General features: G+C 41.5%; 1 protein-coding gene across 1 annotated transcript; it reads right to left on the bottom strand.

Annotated features, from left to right (window-relative positions):
• Positions 1–601: 601 nt before the first annotated feature.
• Positions 602–14,705, bottom strand: FDX1 (ferredoxin 1). The gene is made up of 4 exons (XM_081002487.1): positions 14,412–14,705; positions 4,973–5,097; positions 2,982–3,111; positions 602–1,926 (listed from the first exon to the last, which is right to left on the bottom strand). Exons 1-4 carry the CDS (start codon positions 14,564–14,566, stop codon positions 1,806–1,808), a joined length of 531 nt encoding a protein of 176 aa, XP_080858613.1. The 5' UTR covers positions 14,567–14,705; the 3' UTR covers positions 602–1,805.
• Positions 14,706–15,178: the final 473 nt, after the last annotated feature.

Genomic DNA, 15,178 nt, shown 5'->3' with positions numbered 1-15,178 from the left:
CATTTAGGCCTGCAGACATCCCACTTCAAATAAACAATATCACCTGTTTTGGGGTGGATGGGGAAGAATACAGATATTCAAGCATGTAGTGGTACTGTGGAAATCAAATGCTTTTCCAGCATTGTAATATAGTAACAGTGCACATACTATTTTAGACATGCTTAAATTTCTCTTAAGACAGAACCCACATGGCCAAGAGTTTGCCATAAGTAAGGGATGGAGTTGTCCCTCTATTAGGTTTACATAGCTTTAGATGTGGGCATATCAACTCTTATGCCCAGACAACATTAAACAAGACTATGTTACCACAGGCAAAACACCAGAAGTGTGTAGGATTTAGGTAACAAATAATGCAAGTGTATATTAATATGCTTCAGGCTCTGAGGATCAAATGACTTTTGAAATTGGAATTTCAGGCCAAAATTATGTGCAACTGTGAATTTCCAATTGGAACTTACTTCAATGGGACTTACGGTACTTCTCAGTAGAGATGTATAGGACTGCACTGTTATTCTCAAAGAAATTTGGCTCCGCTTTCACTGCTTAACACATTTGATAATTAAACCTAAAAATGAAAGACACTTCCTAATTACAAAAGCAATAATAGAAAAAGAATTTATTTTCAGATTATTAAAACTGAGAAATACATACATCTCCGAGTAGTCCATCACTAACATTTACAGGATAATTACAGGACTGGAAAGAAACACTGGTCTCTTTCTGCCTAGCTACCTAGGATTAATTCAAGAAACATTTTATTTTCAAAGGAAGCACAGGTAAACTTTGCATTGAAATGCCACCACAGAAATGCTCTTTACCAATCTAAATCTTACTGTGTTTGCCACTTCACAATCACATTCACTTGATATTGTGGCAAGTTGCTTTAGGATAAAAGATTTCATCCTACAGAATGCAGAGTATAATGTTTCTGTGTAAACCATTGTGGCTCATATTGGAAAAACCAACATGTGCATGAAAATCTTCTCTGCAACAAAAACACCAACTCTAGAGCATTTTAAGTCGTATTGTTTATGCATTTATTCTGTGCCACTGGAGTACAAGATGCCTTAAAAGGGACAAGGGCAGAGCAGGAAATGTGGCTCTTTTTCATTATGCAACTGTACAGTCCTCATGGACCAGTGGAGGAAGACAGTAATTATTATCATCTCCCTTGGCTTATTTCATTTCTTGATTCGTTCTTTTATGCCCTAGTGCATACTGGAAATTACCTTGGTAAATGTGTTCTTATAAGATGTGTTATTTCATGTAATATGCTATTCTAGAAGAAATAATAAACAGGTTACGGGGCCAGAAATCCGGAAGGAATGTCTGCCCGTATGCCAAAGCCCTCATTTGGGTGATCCCGCAGTCAGAAGACAACTGGGGATGAGGGACTTCTCATTAGCGACACCCATTTATGGAATTCTCCCCCACAAAGAGGGGAGAATTATTAGCAGTAAATGCTAATAAAAAGGAAGCATTCCTCTAGGAACAAAACGGCACAGTTGGTGAAATCCTCTGCATGTTTGTGTAGCAGCTACACTGTGTAGAGGTCACACTGAATTAAATGGAACTTGCTCCTAGACTAGTGAGTATTGGACTGTAGCCTGTGTGTCTAACATAGTCTTTCTAAGCGGTCTCTAATTTTAGATTCAAAAACTCTAAGGCTAACAGATAAAGTTAATCTTTACAATCTAATCTTTATAATCAAAAAATGCATATTTGTGTGTATTCTCTCATTCCATTAAAACATTTAGAAATAAGTTATAAAAATATTTTATGTCCCAAAAAATACCCTGAAGGCCTTATTTTAAAGAGTTATTGCTCATATCCATGGACTGGCGGGCATCAGCCACAGCATCAGGCACTCGAACAGTCATATTGTTCATAGACTTCTTCAGGCAGATCTGACAACCCAGTCGAGATCTACAGAGGAGAAAAGAGCATTTACATAAACTTGTATAAATGCATGGATGTGGCAATCTTTGGGGGAGGGGAAGAGGTAAATTCAATGGGTTGTATCCAACGACGTTTTACTCTGAGTACTCCTGCTGAAATTGATGGACCCAAATTGGTTATGTCCATTGTTTTCAAGTAGGATTAGCACTGGATACAACCCATTAAATATGATATGTACAAGGACAGAAATCCAGGAAGAAAAGGCTTAAATTCACATACATTTGCTTGTTGTAATTCTTATAACAACCCTGTACGGTAGGCCACCATTACTAACATTTTACACCTAAGGCTGAGGGAACATTTCCATTCCCAAACTGTTAGTCTAAGACTGCATCAATTACTGAGCTTCTGGGTTGGTTGGTTGGTTTACCAAATTAATAGGTATGGAACACCACAAGAGAAGACTATCTGCCAAAAATGTCTGCTTGTCAAGTCACACTAAGAAAAACTGACAAAGGAAATGTTTTTGGCTGATAGTGAAAACCTGCATTCAAAAATGTAAAGAAACTCAAGAGTATGGATTTGCTTTGGGCTCTTTCATTGTTTTGAATAGTTGAGTCCAAATTTTAGAAGAAGTCAAAGAAGCTTTAGAGCCAGAGCCAATCTTACAGGCAGGAGCCTGCATCATAGATTGATAAAGTAAAGAGTAACCCAGAGGATGCATGGCTGCTTTTACTTTGGGGTATCATGATTAACCATCACAAAGGGAATGTGTCATAGGAAGCTTTCTAGCCATGCATTTCTTTCCTTCCCTGGCAAGGCAGTGAGTACATCAGAAACTTTTGCTTCCATTTTTTATTAACTACTGTTTAGTCCTAAAATGTGGTTAGTATCAACTAAGGTTTGTTGAAACAAGCCAGCTTCATAATCCATAGTTTGAAATTGTCTTGTTTCCAATAAATCGAAGTTATGACAAGCCACTGTTTGCGGGGTTCATATACTTAGTATGACCTACTAGGTATGTCAGTTCTGGAGTGATACTATAAGATCATTTGGTAGATTTTAAGCTGGTTTCACCTTACCTGTCTGTCAATCCATAGGCAAGGTCCAGCATATCCATTTCCTCATCAGTGACTGCATCTAGGTTTTTAAATATATTGTCTTCAAAGATTAAGTGGCAAGTGGAGCAGGCAAGTGTTCCTTCACATGCACCTAAAGACAAACGTAACAATTAGGCAGACTAGTAGGCAGACATTTAAGACTTCTGCATTAAATTCTACTGTTGGTAAGATGACTTTCCCAGAACACTTAAACTGGAAAATGTTCTGGAAGTTTTAAAAAATGATTTAAATTGATTTAGCCAATTGTACTAATATTTAACAAACACGAAACACGTATGCCATGTTAAATTATCTCAAAACCTTCTCCATTATCTAAAGGTATCTGAATAGCAATGTTTTATCACACTAGGTGTGGTTTAAATGTTGAATTAAAACAAATCCCAAGCTTAAATTTATTTTTATAGGAATGTTTGCAAAAAAAATTAAGACTGGACAGTTAAACAGCATTTGTTACATTTAAAATTTTAGGAAAAAATGAAAACACTGTAAACTAATACTTATACTAGTTTCAGCAGACTTAACGAACTGTGCATAAGATAATACTGAAGCTGAAATACTGAAAGGAATTGGAGAACCTTTGGCCAACTTTGCAAATCTTTCAGAAGCAAAGACAGAATGCAAAGCAGGCCTATTTCCTTTGCAGTCTTCACTGCTGTACTTTCCCCTGCCCTTTGGTATCATATCATCATATCTTAAAGAAACTAGGTATATATTTACTATTCAAGTGGAGGGTAATATGTGTCTTAAACTTGACAAGTGGGACCGAATGCAAAATGTTACAGCTTGGAGTGCCTCCCTCCCTCTTGTCCCACCCAACAATTTGCATTCTGTTAGCCACTAACCACTCTGTTCTCATTGTGTGTGGGGGGGGGGGTTGTGGGGGGTGTTTCATAGTGGTCCTGTTTTGGCTACAATTATATTGGTGCTTACCAGCTGAGTTTTGCAATTAGAAGGAATGTTTTTCTTTAAAATGAACGTAAGGTGTTCCTTAAACTTCTAACATAAAAATAGTTCATCAACCACAGAGGGGTTGCAGAACCCTGGCTTTCTTTCTCCTTGTTAAAGATATTTTAGGAAACATGAACAGCAACAAGTATTAATAACCAAATATTAGGATAGTTTCTGTGAAATACGGATCAGATAAAAATCGGCAACAGAAATAAAGCCAAAATAATTAAATATAAAATTGTGGTTGTAAACACCATCTTAAGAGCAACAGAGAATTATGCTAAAGGAGGGAAGATCTGCATGAAGCAGGCAAATATGTTTAAGTCTTTCAGGAGCAGTAAGCTATCTAAATCTGCAATGCCCCCTAGTGACAAAATTAAAGACACAATTTTCAAAAATATTTTAAAAATCAGAAAAATCATTTGTAGGCATTTTAACACTAACTGGTAACCATTTACAATAGTCAGTGAGAATTTCCAACGGGAAAACTAACTTTTTCCTAACTTTCTAGATATTGGTTGTTACGATAGATAACTGATAATTTCATATATTGGCATGTCAAACAGTATAGTATGGGCGCATCTTACGCACATTTAACTTGCATGATTTCAACCAGAGAAATTGGAAACATATCCTGAATAATGAAATACAGTTACCTTATAGTTACGAGGCAACCCATTAAATTTGGAAATCTCTTGCAAAATGCACTGTACTGCAGAATAAAATTAAACCAACTGAATTTTTGGGAAAAGACCATTTCTTCAGGGAAAGCTACCATTTACTCAGAGACCAATGTCAAATGAAACTCATGCCTGTTTCAGAATGCACTATTTTGGTTAAAATTCACTGGCTTTGGAGCTCTCTAGTAAAAACTCATCTCGCCCATTCAGATCAGTAGGACCTAGAAGAAAGCATCCAAGACTAGATCCAACTAGTCAAACAAAGTAAAACAATATTTCCTTCCCCTATGAACTCGTATTCTCTAGTTACAGGGAAGTACTTACCAAATCCATCTATATCTAGGTTGTTATCAATCACAACATCTAGAAGAGAGTCTCCAACCTTCCCTTGGGCTGTTAGCTTATCACCATCACGATTTATAAAGTGCACAGTAACTTTATCTTCTGAGCTGAAAAATAAAAATAAAGAAACAACTATCTTTAGCAGCCTTTACCTATAGTAGTGTGAAGGATTCAAAAGGATCACAGAATCATAGAATTGTAGAGTTGGAAGGGACCCCAAGGATCATCTAGAACAAGCCCCTGCAATGCAGGAATCTCAGCTAAAGCATCCATGACAGATGGTCACCTAACCTCTGCTTAAAAACCTCTAATGAAGAAGAGTCCACAACCTCCCAAGGGAAATTGTTCCTCTGCCAAACAACTCTTAATATCAGAAAGTTTTTCCTGATGTTTAGTCGGAATCTCCTTTCTTGTAACTTGAAGCCATTGGCTGCAGCTCCCTCCTTACATCATTTATTCTCTAATCACCAGGTTGAGCATCGCTTTCCTTTTGTGTGAAGACAGAGACAAAGCAGGTGTTGAGTAGTTCTGCCTTCTCTCCGTCACCCAATAGCATTTCTACGTCTTCTCAATGCAAAGGACCTAGCACTTTCTTGTTCTTCCTCTTACTTTGGACATAGCCAAAGAAACCTTTTAAAATTATTTTTAACCCCTCTTGCAAGCATGAGCTGATGCTGAGCTTTAGCCAGTCTGACCTTCACCTTGCAACTGTTGCCTACTCATGTATACTCCACCCTTGTGATTTCCTCTTTCTTCCACTTCTATACATGCCCTTCTTAACTCTCATCTAACCTGTAAACTCCTTATGCAGCCACACTGGTTTCCTCAGATGCCTAAGGATATTAGTTAAGCAACCCAACAACAAGTTGTGAATATTTGTGGGCCACTTTGAGGAGAAAATCGGTTGAAGATTAGAACACTTTTGATAAATATAGATCCTTTAATGTAGCTATAAATATATTTAGTGTACTTAAACATATCCAAAAACATTTTTTAGTTCTCTGAAGTTGAGATTTTTATTGTAATTGCTCAGTTTTTTTAGTAGTCATTGCTATCAGAATTATTGAATGCAACCTCTTATTGTGATCCCTTTAAAGTGGAGAATGTTCTCTGCTTAATAAGCCAAGGTATGGATGAGCTCCAGCTACCTGCATACTGCCACTGTACATGAGCAGCAAAATTAGCAAGAAAGCTGCAGAAATTATTAATAATAATAATAATAATAATTTATACCCCGCCCATCTGGCTGGGTTTCCCCAGCCACTTGGGGCAGCTTCCAACAAAATATTAAAATACAATAGTCTGTTAAACATTAAAAGCTTCCCTAAATAGGGCTGCCTTCAGATGTCTTCTAAAAGTCTGGTAGTTGTTTTTCTCTTTGACATCTGGTGGGAGGGCGTTCCACAGGGCAGGTGCCACTACCGAGAGGGCCCTCTGCCTGGTTCCCTGTAACTTAGCTTCTTGCAGTGAGGGAACTGCCAGATGGCCCTCGGCACTGGACCTCAGTGTCCGGACAGAACAATGTGGGTGGAGACGCTCCTTCAGGTACTGTATTTTTCGCTCTATAAGACCCACTTTTCCCCTCCTAAAAAGTAAGGGGAAATGTGTGTGCGTCTTATGGATCAAATGTAGGCTGCACAGCTTTCGCTGAAACCAGAAGTGCAAGAGGGATCGGTGCACACCGATCCCTCTTGCTCTTCTGGCTTCAGCGATAGCCACGCAAAGCCTCTTGAGTGCAGCCAGAGCGCTCCTGCCTCTTCGCTCAAGAGGCTTTGCGTTGCTTTCTTGTTTCTTGTTTTCCTCCTCTAAAAACTGGGTGTGTCTTACGGTCGGGTGCGTCTTATAAAGCGAAAAATACGGTATGCTGGACCAAGGCTGTTTAGGGCTTTAAAGGTCAGCACCAACACTTTGAACAGTGCTTAGAAATGTACTGGGAGCCAATGTAGATCTTTCAAGACCAGTGTTACGTAGTCTCAGCGGCCGCTCCCAGTCACCAGTCTAGCTGCCGCATTCTGGATTAGTTGTAGTTTCCGGGTCACCTTAAAAGATACCCACTGCTTCCTAGTTATGTCCAAACAAAGAAGCTATTTTAAGAGCTTCCAAACAAAAAATAATACAAAAGTGGTTTAAAAGTTGGTTTCCAGAACTTTTGTTTGATTGGAAGCCATTAAATTAACAGTAGTTAACCATGGATTTAAGTGAAACTGTGCTTTGCAGCTTTTCATCTTTGGTATACGGTTGATAAACTGCATTATAACCAAAGTTCTCTAGCTGGTTTTAGAGATTAAAAATATAATAAACATTATAATCAAACAATAAAATGCAATCAAAACAGTGCCATCATAATATCACAACTTGCTTTTAAAACAGAGTGGAAAAGGAAAAGGAATCTTACAGAAGCTAATCAACACAAAACAGAGCACAGCACACCTGGAGCAGCGTTCAAAACTCCCATAGTTCTAGGCGCATTTTGTGACAGGGAATTTCATTAATACAAGCAGTTTCTGAGCTCTGGGAGATGTACTGTGCCTAAGATTTCAGATTAAAACTGCTGCTGCTGGAACGAAAGGACCTTTTTCTGCCTCCCCACTTCTAGCCATTCTCTGAGGACTTGAGAAGGGACCCTCATAAGAATATTGGGGGGTGGGCTGGGGAAGTATGGCTTTGTAGTCTTCAAATGAGCAGTTTTTTGCAGTCTTCAAATGAGGATTAGACCATGTGAAAAATGAATATAAGATTTTAGCTGCAGCTAATTCATTTTCACCTTTGTATTGTTATAAAAAAGCACACCTAGACATTCTGTTGCAGTGCTCATAAGCTAGGTTTAAGCTGCTATTTAGCTACTAGCTTTCATATCTCAGTTTCTAACATTGACCTAGAGCTTCTTCCCAGTTAGAAAAGTGAGAAGAATGCCTAGCAATATAACAGAATAAAGATACCACAGAAAAATATTAATAAAAAATAGGTTGAGATGATGTTGGTGCCATGTAGCCCTCCCTAAGGAGAGCATTTGATGGATGGTGAGCTATTACATAAAAGGTCTGCTCTCTTGTCATCACCCTCCAGACCTCCTTCCCGGGTGGCATGCAGAAAAGGTCTTCAGAACTAGTTCAAACACTTATAAGAAACAGTTTCTATCAGATCACTTGCTTGCAATGCTTTCAGCCTCTGTAGTAGTAGCTGTAAGGATGAGATATACGGTACTCCTTTGTTATGGGGACTTATTTGGCTGCTGGAAGGAGTCTTATTTGTCACAAGCAACCACGCTTTTCTTTTGTCACAGTCTGAAAATTCGCAGTTTTTGCTATGTGTATGTTTTCTGTTGGCTAGGAATAGGTGATAGGTCAGAAAGAGCTCAGCTCTGATCATTGTGAGTTGTTTAACAGGAAGATTTAATGCTATGCATTGCCTGAAGATTTCCCTCACAGCTCAAGTACTGGTATTTCTGTAATTCACAGGATTCTTTTCTCTATGGATTATTCAATGTGGATCAGGATTTCACAGAAAAGCTTGTGCTTTTCAGTAGATATAGAGCTTTCTTTCTTTGGGGGAAATTGAGCTTTCCATGTTCCAATCATTTAGGGTTTACCTGTTGAGAGAGTTCTCCAATTTCTTTAAGGATTGATTTATCATAAAAGCTCATTGCCACAATCCAAGCATGCATATGATTTCTTCCTGTATGGTCTTTAATACTGTTTATCCCTGGACTAAATCTTTTTCCTCACTCCAAAAATGTATATACTGTAGTTTCCCTCATGTGAATTCTTAGACGTGATACAAGGTTGTGCATCAAAGTGAACATCTTTCCACACTCCAAAGATTTAAATGTTTGTATGCTTGTTTGCTGCCTCACATAGAGGGAGAATCAAAGCACCGGTGTGCAAGGAAATAATATCTAAGATACAATATGAGAGAGAAAAGGAATGGGGAGGGATGACTAAGACAAGCAAATTCAAGGACTGATCCCATAAAGCAGTAAAATCTTTCTTGGAATGCTGATCCTTCTAGAACCTTCCAGAACCTTGGGGGAACCTCAAAGTTTGCATTAGCACAAAAACACTTTAGTAAAACAAGACAAAAGAAAAACATAAGGAAATGAACTCCTCCAAACATCCTAACAAAGATGGTGTAAGCTCAGTAAAATTATAAAGATAATTTTGCTTTTAGAGTTCAAGTGACTGGCCTCTTAATTTTACTTAAGATTTCTGACCTGACCTACTATCACCAAATAGGTCAGGTACAAAATTCTATTTTGTACTAAAAGGACAAAAAGTTATTTTAAATTAAGCATGGTGGTATCCCCTATAAAATTATTCAGCATTGTGTGGCATGATTTATGATGATGCCACATTCAATATTATGATGCCATTTTCAATTCTTGTCAAATATCCCCTCATTCCCTCTCCCCACTCCAGAAGACAGTCACAAGCTGTTCTCAGGAACAAGGATGCATGCCATGAGACATAATCAAGAATGAAAGAGTGACCTTGTTTATCTGCAAAATTCAGTCAAGTATGTGCTAATTTTATGGTTAGTTAACGTCACAATTTTTACAAAGCTTAAAACAACAGCGTTTAAAGATGACGAATTTCTACACACAAACACTCCAAGGTCTCTTTGCTTCGTATGTGGAATTCTATCTACAGCAAGATCAGAGCTGACTTGAAATTCATGCATTTCCCCCCTCCGTACCCCCTAAAAGAAGTAGACAACTGTTATAGGAATATCCTATGTTTATCTGAACATTTATTCATTTTTAAAAAGTATACCCTGCTTTTCACCTCATCTGGGTCTCAAAGTAGCTTATCAAAAATAAAAAATATGCAAAATTTAAAACATAAATGAAAACACTGAAGAATAAAACATCAGCACATAAATCAAAGTACAAAGGCCCCCCCCCGAAATAAAACCATATTCTCCTGATGTCTGATACTTGGCAGGGACAGTGCCTGTCTGACTTCTAATGGGAGTGAGTCCATAGTGTTAAGTCCACTACACTGAAGGCACGAGTCCTCATTGACATGAGTTGTGCTTTTGTGCTCCCATATATGATCTCACTAATCAACCTGGGACACATAGGATTAGGTAGTCCTTAAGGTATCCTGGGTCTATGTTGCTCAGGGCTTTATACATTAGCACAAGAAATCTGAACCTGGCCCAGTAGCAGATGGGAAGCCAGTGCAGGTCTTTTAACACTAGTGTCATGTGCTGAGGCTACAGTGGTACTTCAGGTTACATATGCTTCAGGTTACAGACTCCGCTAACCTAGAAATATTACCTTGGGTTAAGAACTTTGCTTCAGGATGAGAAAAGAAATTGTGTTCTGGCGGTGCGGCGGCAGCGGGAGGCCCCATTAGCTAAAGTGGTGCTTCATGTTAAGAACGGACCTCCGGAACGAATTAAGTACTTAACCCGAGGTACCACTGTAGTTTGTTCCCACCGCCAGTCTAGCTGCAACATTTTGCACTAGCTAAAGCTACTGGATCAAATCCAGGGGCAGCCTCACATAGAATGCATTGCAGTAATCCAGTCTTGCAGTTACCAACGCATGGATCATAGTGGTGACTGTCTCTGTTTTGCAACAGCCATAGCTAGCATACCAGTCAAAACTGACAAAAAGAACTCCTAGCCACTGAGGCTACTTGTGCCTCAGGTAACAAATATGGTTCCAGGAATATGCCCAAACTTAATACTTGCTGCTTTAGAAGGAGTGCAACTGACCTATCACCTAGATCTGCCCCCCGACCCTGAGAGATAAAAAATATGCTCTCACTGTAGAATCAGGGAGTTTCTGTCTATTTGAATGCAGGATCTCCGACTTGAACTGTCACTTCCATTCACAAAATTATCAACTCACTAAGTTACAGCCAGAGGGTTTTAAAGGAGAACATGAATAGTACCAACATATTGCAGAGTATATGCACATACATGTACATTTGAAATACAATGGTAAATACAGTCCAATTACATATTATGCACATTTAACTTGCACAATTTCAACTGTATGTGGTTGAAAGTTAAATGCAAGCAAGACAAAGGAAGACTTGGATCAAAAGTGTTTTTAAACTCTCTGCCTTGCTGGGGAAGCAAGGCCGTCTCCATGCATCAGGCCTGGGATGCTTCCATGAGATACTGGAACATGAGCAGGAACTTCGACAGCTCCATGAGATACTGTGACAGCATTTGGCTCTGGAAGCCCAGAGATGCTCAAACGGGGGTGGTTTCAAGGGTCTGAGTATATTCTTTTTTTCGTATTCACAGAACCTTTGGAACCACCACACCCCCCCCATAATATGTGATTGTAAAGGTAAAGGGACCCCTGACCATTAGGTCCAGTCGTGGATGACTCTGGGGTTGCGGCACTCAACTCACTTTATTGGCTGAGGGAGCCGGTGTACAGCTTCCGAGTCATGTGGCCAGCATGACTAAGCCGCTTCTGCAATTCAAAGATGTATAAAAGCAAGACTGTGATGCCACAAGTCAAATCCATGTTATGGGGGAATACCACTCTAGTAGACACTACAGCACATATTGTACTGTACATACACAACAGCATCTCTTGCAGTTTTGTCTCTAACCTACAAGACCTGAGGAGCAAGCAGTAGCATAACATGACAAGGGACATGTGATGGGGCACTGTCATAGTTCACAAGCCTATCATGTTGGAGAATCTCTTTCTAGCCTCATTTTTCACCATCTCTGGATTCTCTCTTTCAAAAGCATCTTCTTCTGTAACCCTGCTCACTGTGCCAAAATTGTAATATGGTTTGGAAAGGAAGCAGGCAGCGAAGCAGGAGTGAAGACCACCCTTCAAAAGGACATGCAACAATTTTAACATGCCTGGAGAAGCAGCAACTATGACATACCATTTACAGTGGTGCCTCGCAAGACAAAATTAATTCGTCTTGCGAGTTTTTTCGTCTTGCGAAGCACGGTTTCAATTTTTTCAAAAAAATCTTCAAAAACCTCAAAAAAGGCTACCACACCGCGTGCTATGAGTTGCTCCCCGAAGTCAAGTCGCAACTGCACCTCTTCAAGCAAGGCACCCTGTATTACTGTAATGGTTTTAAGAAAAAGGAAACAAACTTGCAAGATGTTTCCGTCTTGCGAAGCAAGCCCATAGGGAAATTCGTCTCGCAAAGCAACTCAAAAAACGAAAAACTCTTTCGTCTTGCGAGTTTTTCGTCTTGAGAGGCATTCGTCTTGCGAGGTACCACTGTACCTAAAGCCCACACCATCCCAGGTTCAGACAAGCATATCAGTCAACTGTAAATACCGTATTTTTCGCTCTATAACACGCACTAGACCATAACACACACGTAGTTTTCAGAGGAGGAAAACAAGAAAAAAAATATTCTAAACGAAATAGTGGATATATGATTTTTGTGGTTCATGCTGTGGCCACAGACATGTGATCTGACAGTGAGTTTGGAGTAGCCCAATGCAAAAATCCTGAGGATCCATGTGGATCCATGCTTTGTAACCACGGAGGAGGGAAGGAAGGGGAACCATGGATCCTCTGCTCACGACTGCAGCAGATCCCCACCACCACCCGCATGCATTCACTCCATAACACGCACAGACATTTCCCCTTACTTTCTAGGAGGAAAAAAGTGAGTGTTATGGTGCAAAAAATACGGTATATTACACAAGGGGTTGATTATAGTCAGCTTTCTTGTAGAAGATTATGCCAGCCTATCTTGCATCACCAAATGGTGGTTAAAGAAGGGATTTACCTCTCCCAAATGTGTCCTCTAGACCAGGCACCCCCAACCTTTCGCCCTCCAGATGTTTTAGACTACAATTCCCATCATCCCTGACCACTGGTCCTGTTCACTAGGAATCATGGGAGTTGTAGGTCAAAACATCTGGAGGGCCGCAGGTTGGGGATGCCTGCTCTAGACAGCACTGTATGTACCAGCCTAGGCTTGAGGGGCAGTGTGTGGCTATCTTTAAGAGATAGCCTACATGTGAAGAGATGTAAAAACTGTAAGAGAGTGCGTGAAAGTAGGATAATTGCTTACGTATATCAAGAATGTGTCAAGGATCTTTGTGCAGTAAAAGTTCAGCCTTGAGCTGGTTTGATAGGAAGTAGGGACCCTGAACTTCTTGCTGAATCAGGCATCCAGTTCACAATGCAAGCATGCTATTCCTCTGAGAAACTGACTTAATTTCTATGCTTGTGTAAAGCTAAGGCAAGGGATCGACTCTATATAAGCCTATATAATTTGCTAAAGTTGCCTTAAACGTCACAACTGTGTGCTTATTGAAGAAATCCCATACACAGTGATTTGATCTCACTGACTATGTTCCCTGTCCAAACAGTCATGCAGATCTGAGTGTTTGTACCTGTGATAGAAGGTGGCGCTGTGGGTTAAACCACAGAGCCTAGGACTTGCCAATCAGAAGGTTGGAGGTCCGAATCCCCGTGACGGGGTGAGCTCCCATTGCTTGGTCCCAGCTCCTGCCAACCTAGCAGTTCGAAAGCACGTCAAAGTGCAAGTAGATAAATAGGTACCGCTCCGGCAGGAAGGTAAACAGCGTTTCCGTGTGCTGCTCTGGCTCGCCAGAAGTGGCTTCGTCATGCTGGCCACATGACCCGGAAGCTGTACGCCGGCTCCCTCGGCCAGTAAAGCGAGATGGGCGCCGCAACCCCAGAGACGGTCACGACTGGACCTAATGGTCAGGGGTCCCTTTACCTTTAAATATTCTGTTGGAAGCCACCCAGAGTGGCTGGGGCAACCCAGCCAAATGGTCAGGGTACAAATAATAAAATTATTGTTATTAAATTGACAGTGTGCGAGAGAAGCGGTGTGTGTGTTAAGAATGGGAGGGGGGAGGCGAGAGAGCATGAGAGACAGAGGGTGTGCAAGGCTTTGCTCTTGGATAAGCTCAGCTGATAATGCCAAGGTTTCAGGATCAAACAGCTGCCTGTTTCTGCATTGCGGGGAGCTGGCCTAGAATAAATAATCCTCGGGGTTCCTTCCAACTTTATATAGTGATATTATAGTCAACAATATAGTGATATTATAGTCAACAGACCCGGAAGGTGTATGCCGGCTCCCTCGGCCAATAAAGTGAGATGAGCGCCGCAACCCCAGAGTCGGTCACCACTGGACCAAAATGGTCAGGGTCCCTTTACCTTTATACTCCCATCATCCCTGAGCTCTGGCCTTGCTAGCTAGGGGTGATGGGAGTTGTAGTCCAACAACATCTGGAGACCCACAGGTTGAGAAAGGCTGTTCTATACAGACAGGGGGAGCTGTGTGTGTGTGTTAGAGAGAGAGAGAGAGAGAGAGAGAGAGAGAGAGAAAGTGTCCCCACTCCCAGGCCCCCCTCACGAGAGGCAGCCTCCCCTCCGCTCTTGAACCGAGAGGCTGAAGCCGAGCGAAGGGCGGCCAAGCACAGGCTTCCCGCTTACCTGAGCGGCGCCCGGGCCGAGGCGTGGAACAGCCGCGACGGGCCCAGGCTGGCAGCGGCAGCCCAGCCGCCTCTGACCCCGCGGGAGGCCGAGAGAAGCCGGCAGCCGGAGGAGGCCGCAGCCCGGAGAAGAGCGGTGGTCCTGGTAGCAGCCATCACGCAGCGGCGGCAGCGGCGGTAATCGAGGAAGGGACTCTCCGTCAGTCTCGGCAGCAGCGGAAGAGGCTGGAGCTGCGGCTTCCTTTCACTTTCCCCTCAGGACGACTAAAGTCCGAAGGCCGGGCCCTCCCCCTTACGCAACCGGCACCAGCTGCGGCTATTCTCGTAAGCGTTTAGTATGCGCCGCTCGGCTGCTGGCTTAGAACGACGCCCCGCAAGGCGGGCGCTTTCCTTAGCGTAGGCGGAGCGCTCCCAAGTTGCGCAAAAGGCGCCTTCGGCTTCCAAGAGTTTGGTTTTGAAGGGCGGCTCTTTCTTTCCCAATTCTGCGCCTCCGCCGAGGCCGTCCTGCTGCTCGCGTCAGGGGAGCGCGAAAAAAATACTGATTAAGCCTTGCAAGTTGAAACCCGACACTTGAAGGCCGTTCTGCATTGCTTTATGCCTTCTGGCTGCCCTCATAAAGTAGTTGTGTTCTGTGTTATAACTCAAGCACCACTATATGGGTTTTTTTTGTTTTTTGTTTGTTTCCCAATGTATTTCTTATCAATAAGAAATTGGGTGTAAATGTTAAGTCTCAATTTCGGGCACACCAAAATCTCACTCTGCCTGCCT

This window comes from Podarcis pityusensis (genome assembly GCF_964106645.2).
Source record: "Podarcis pityusensis genome assembly, chromosome: 4".
NCBI lineage: Eukaryota > Metazoa > Chordata > Lepidosauria > Squamata > Lacertidae > Podarcis > Podarcis pityusensis.
Note: the sequence above shows the minus strand (reverse complement) of the source record. Positions and strands in the feature narration are given on the sequence as shown.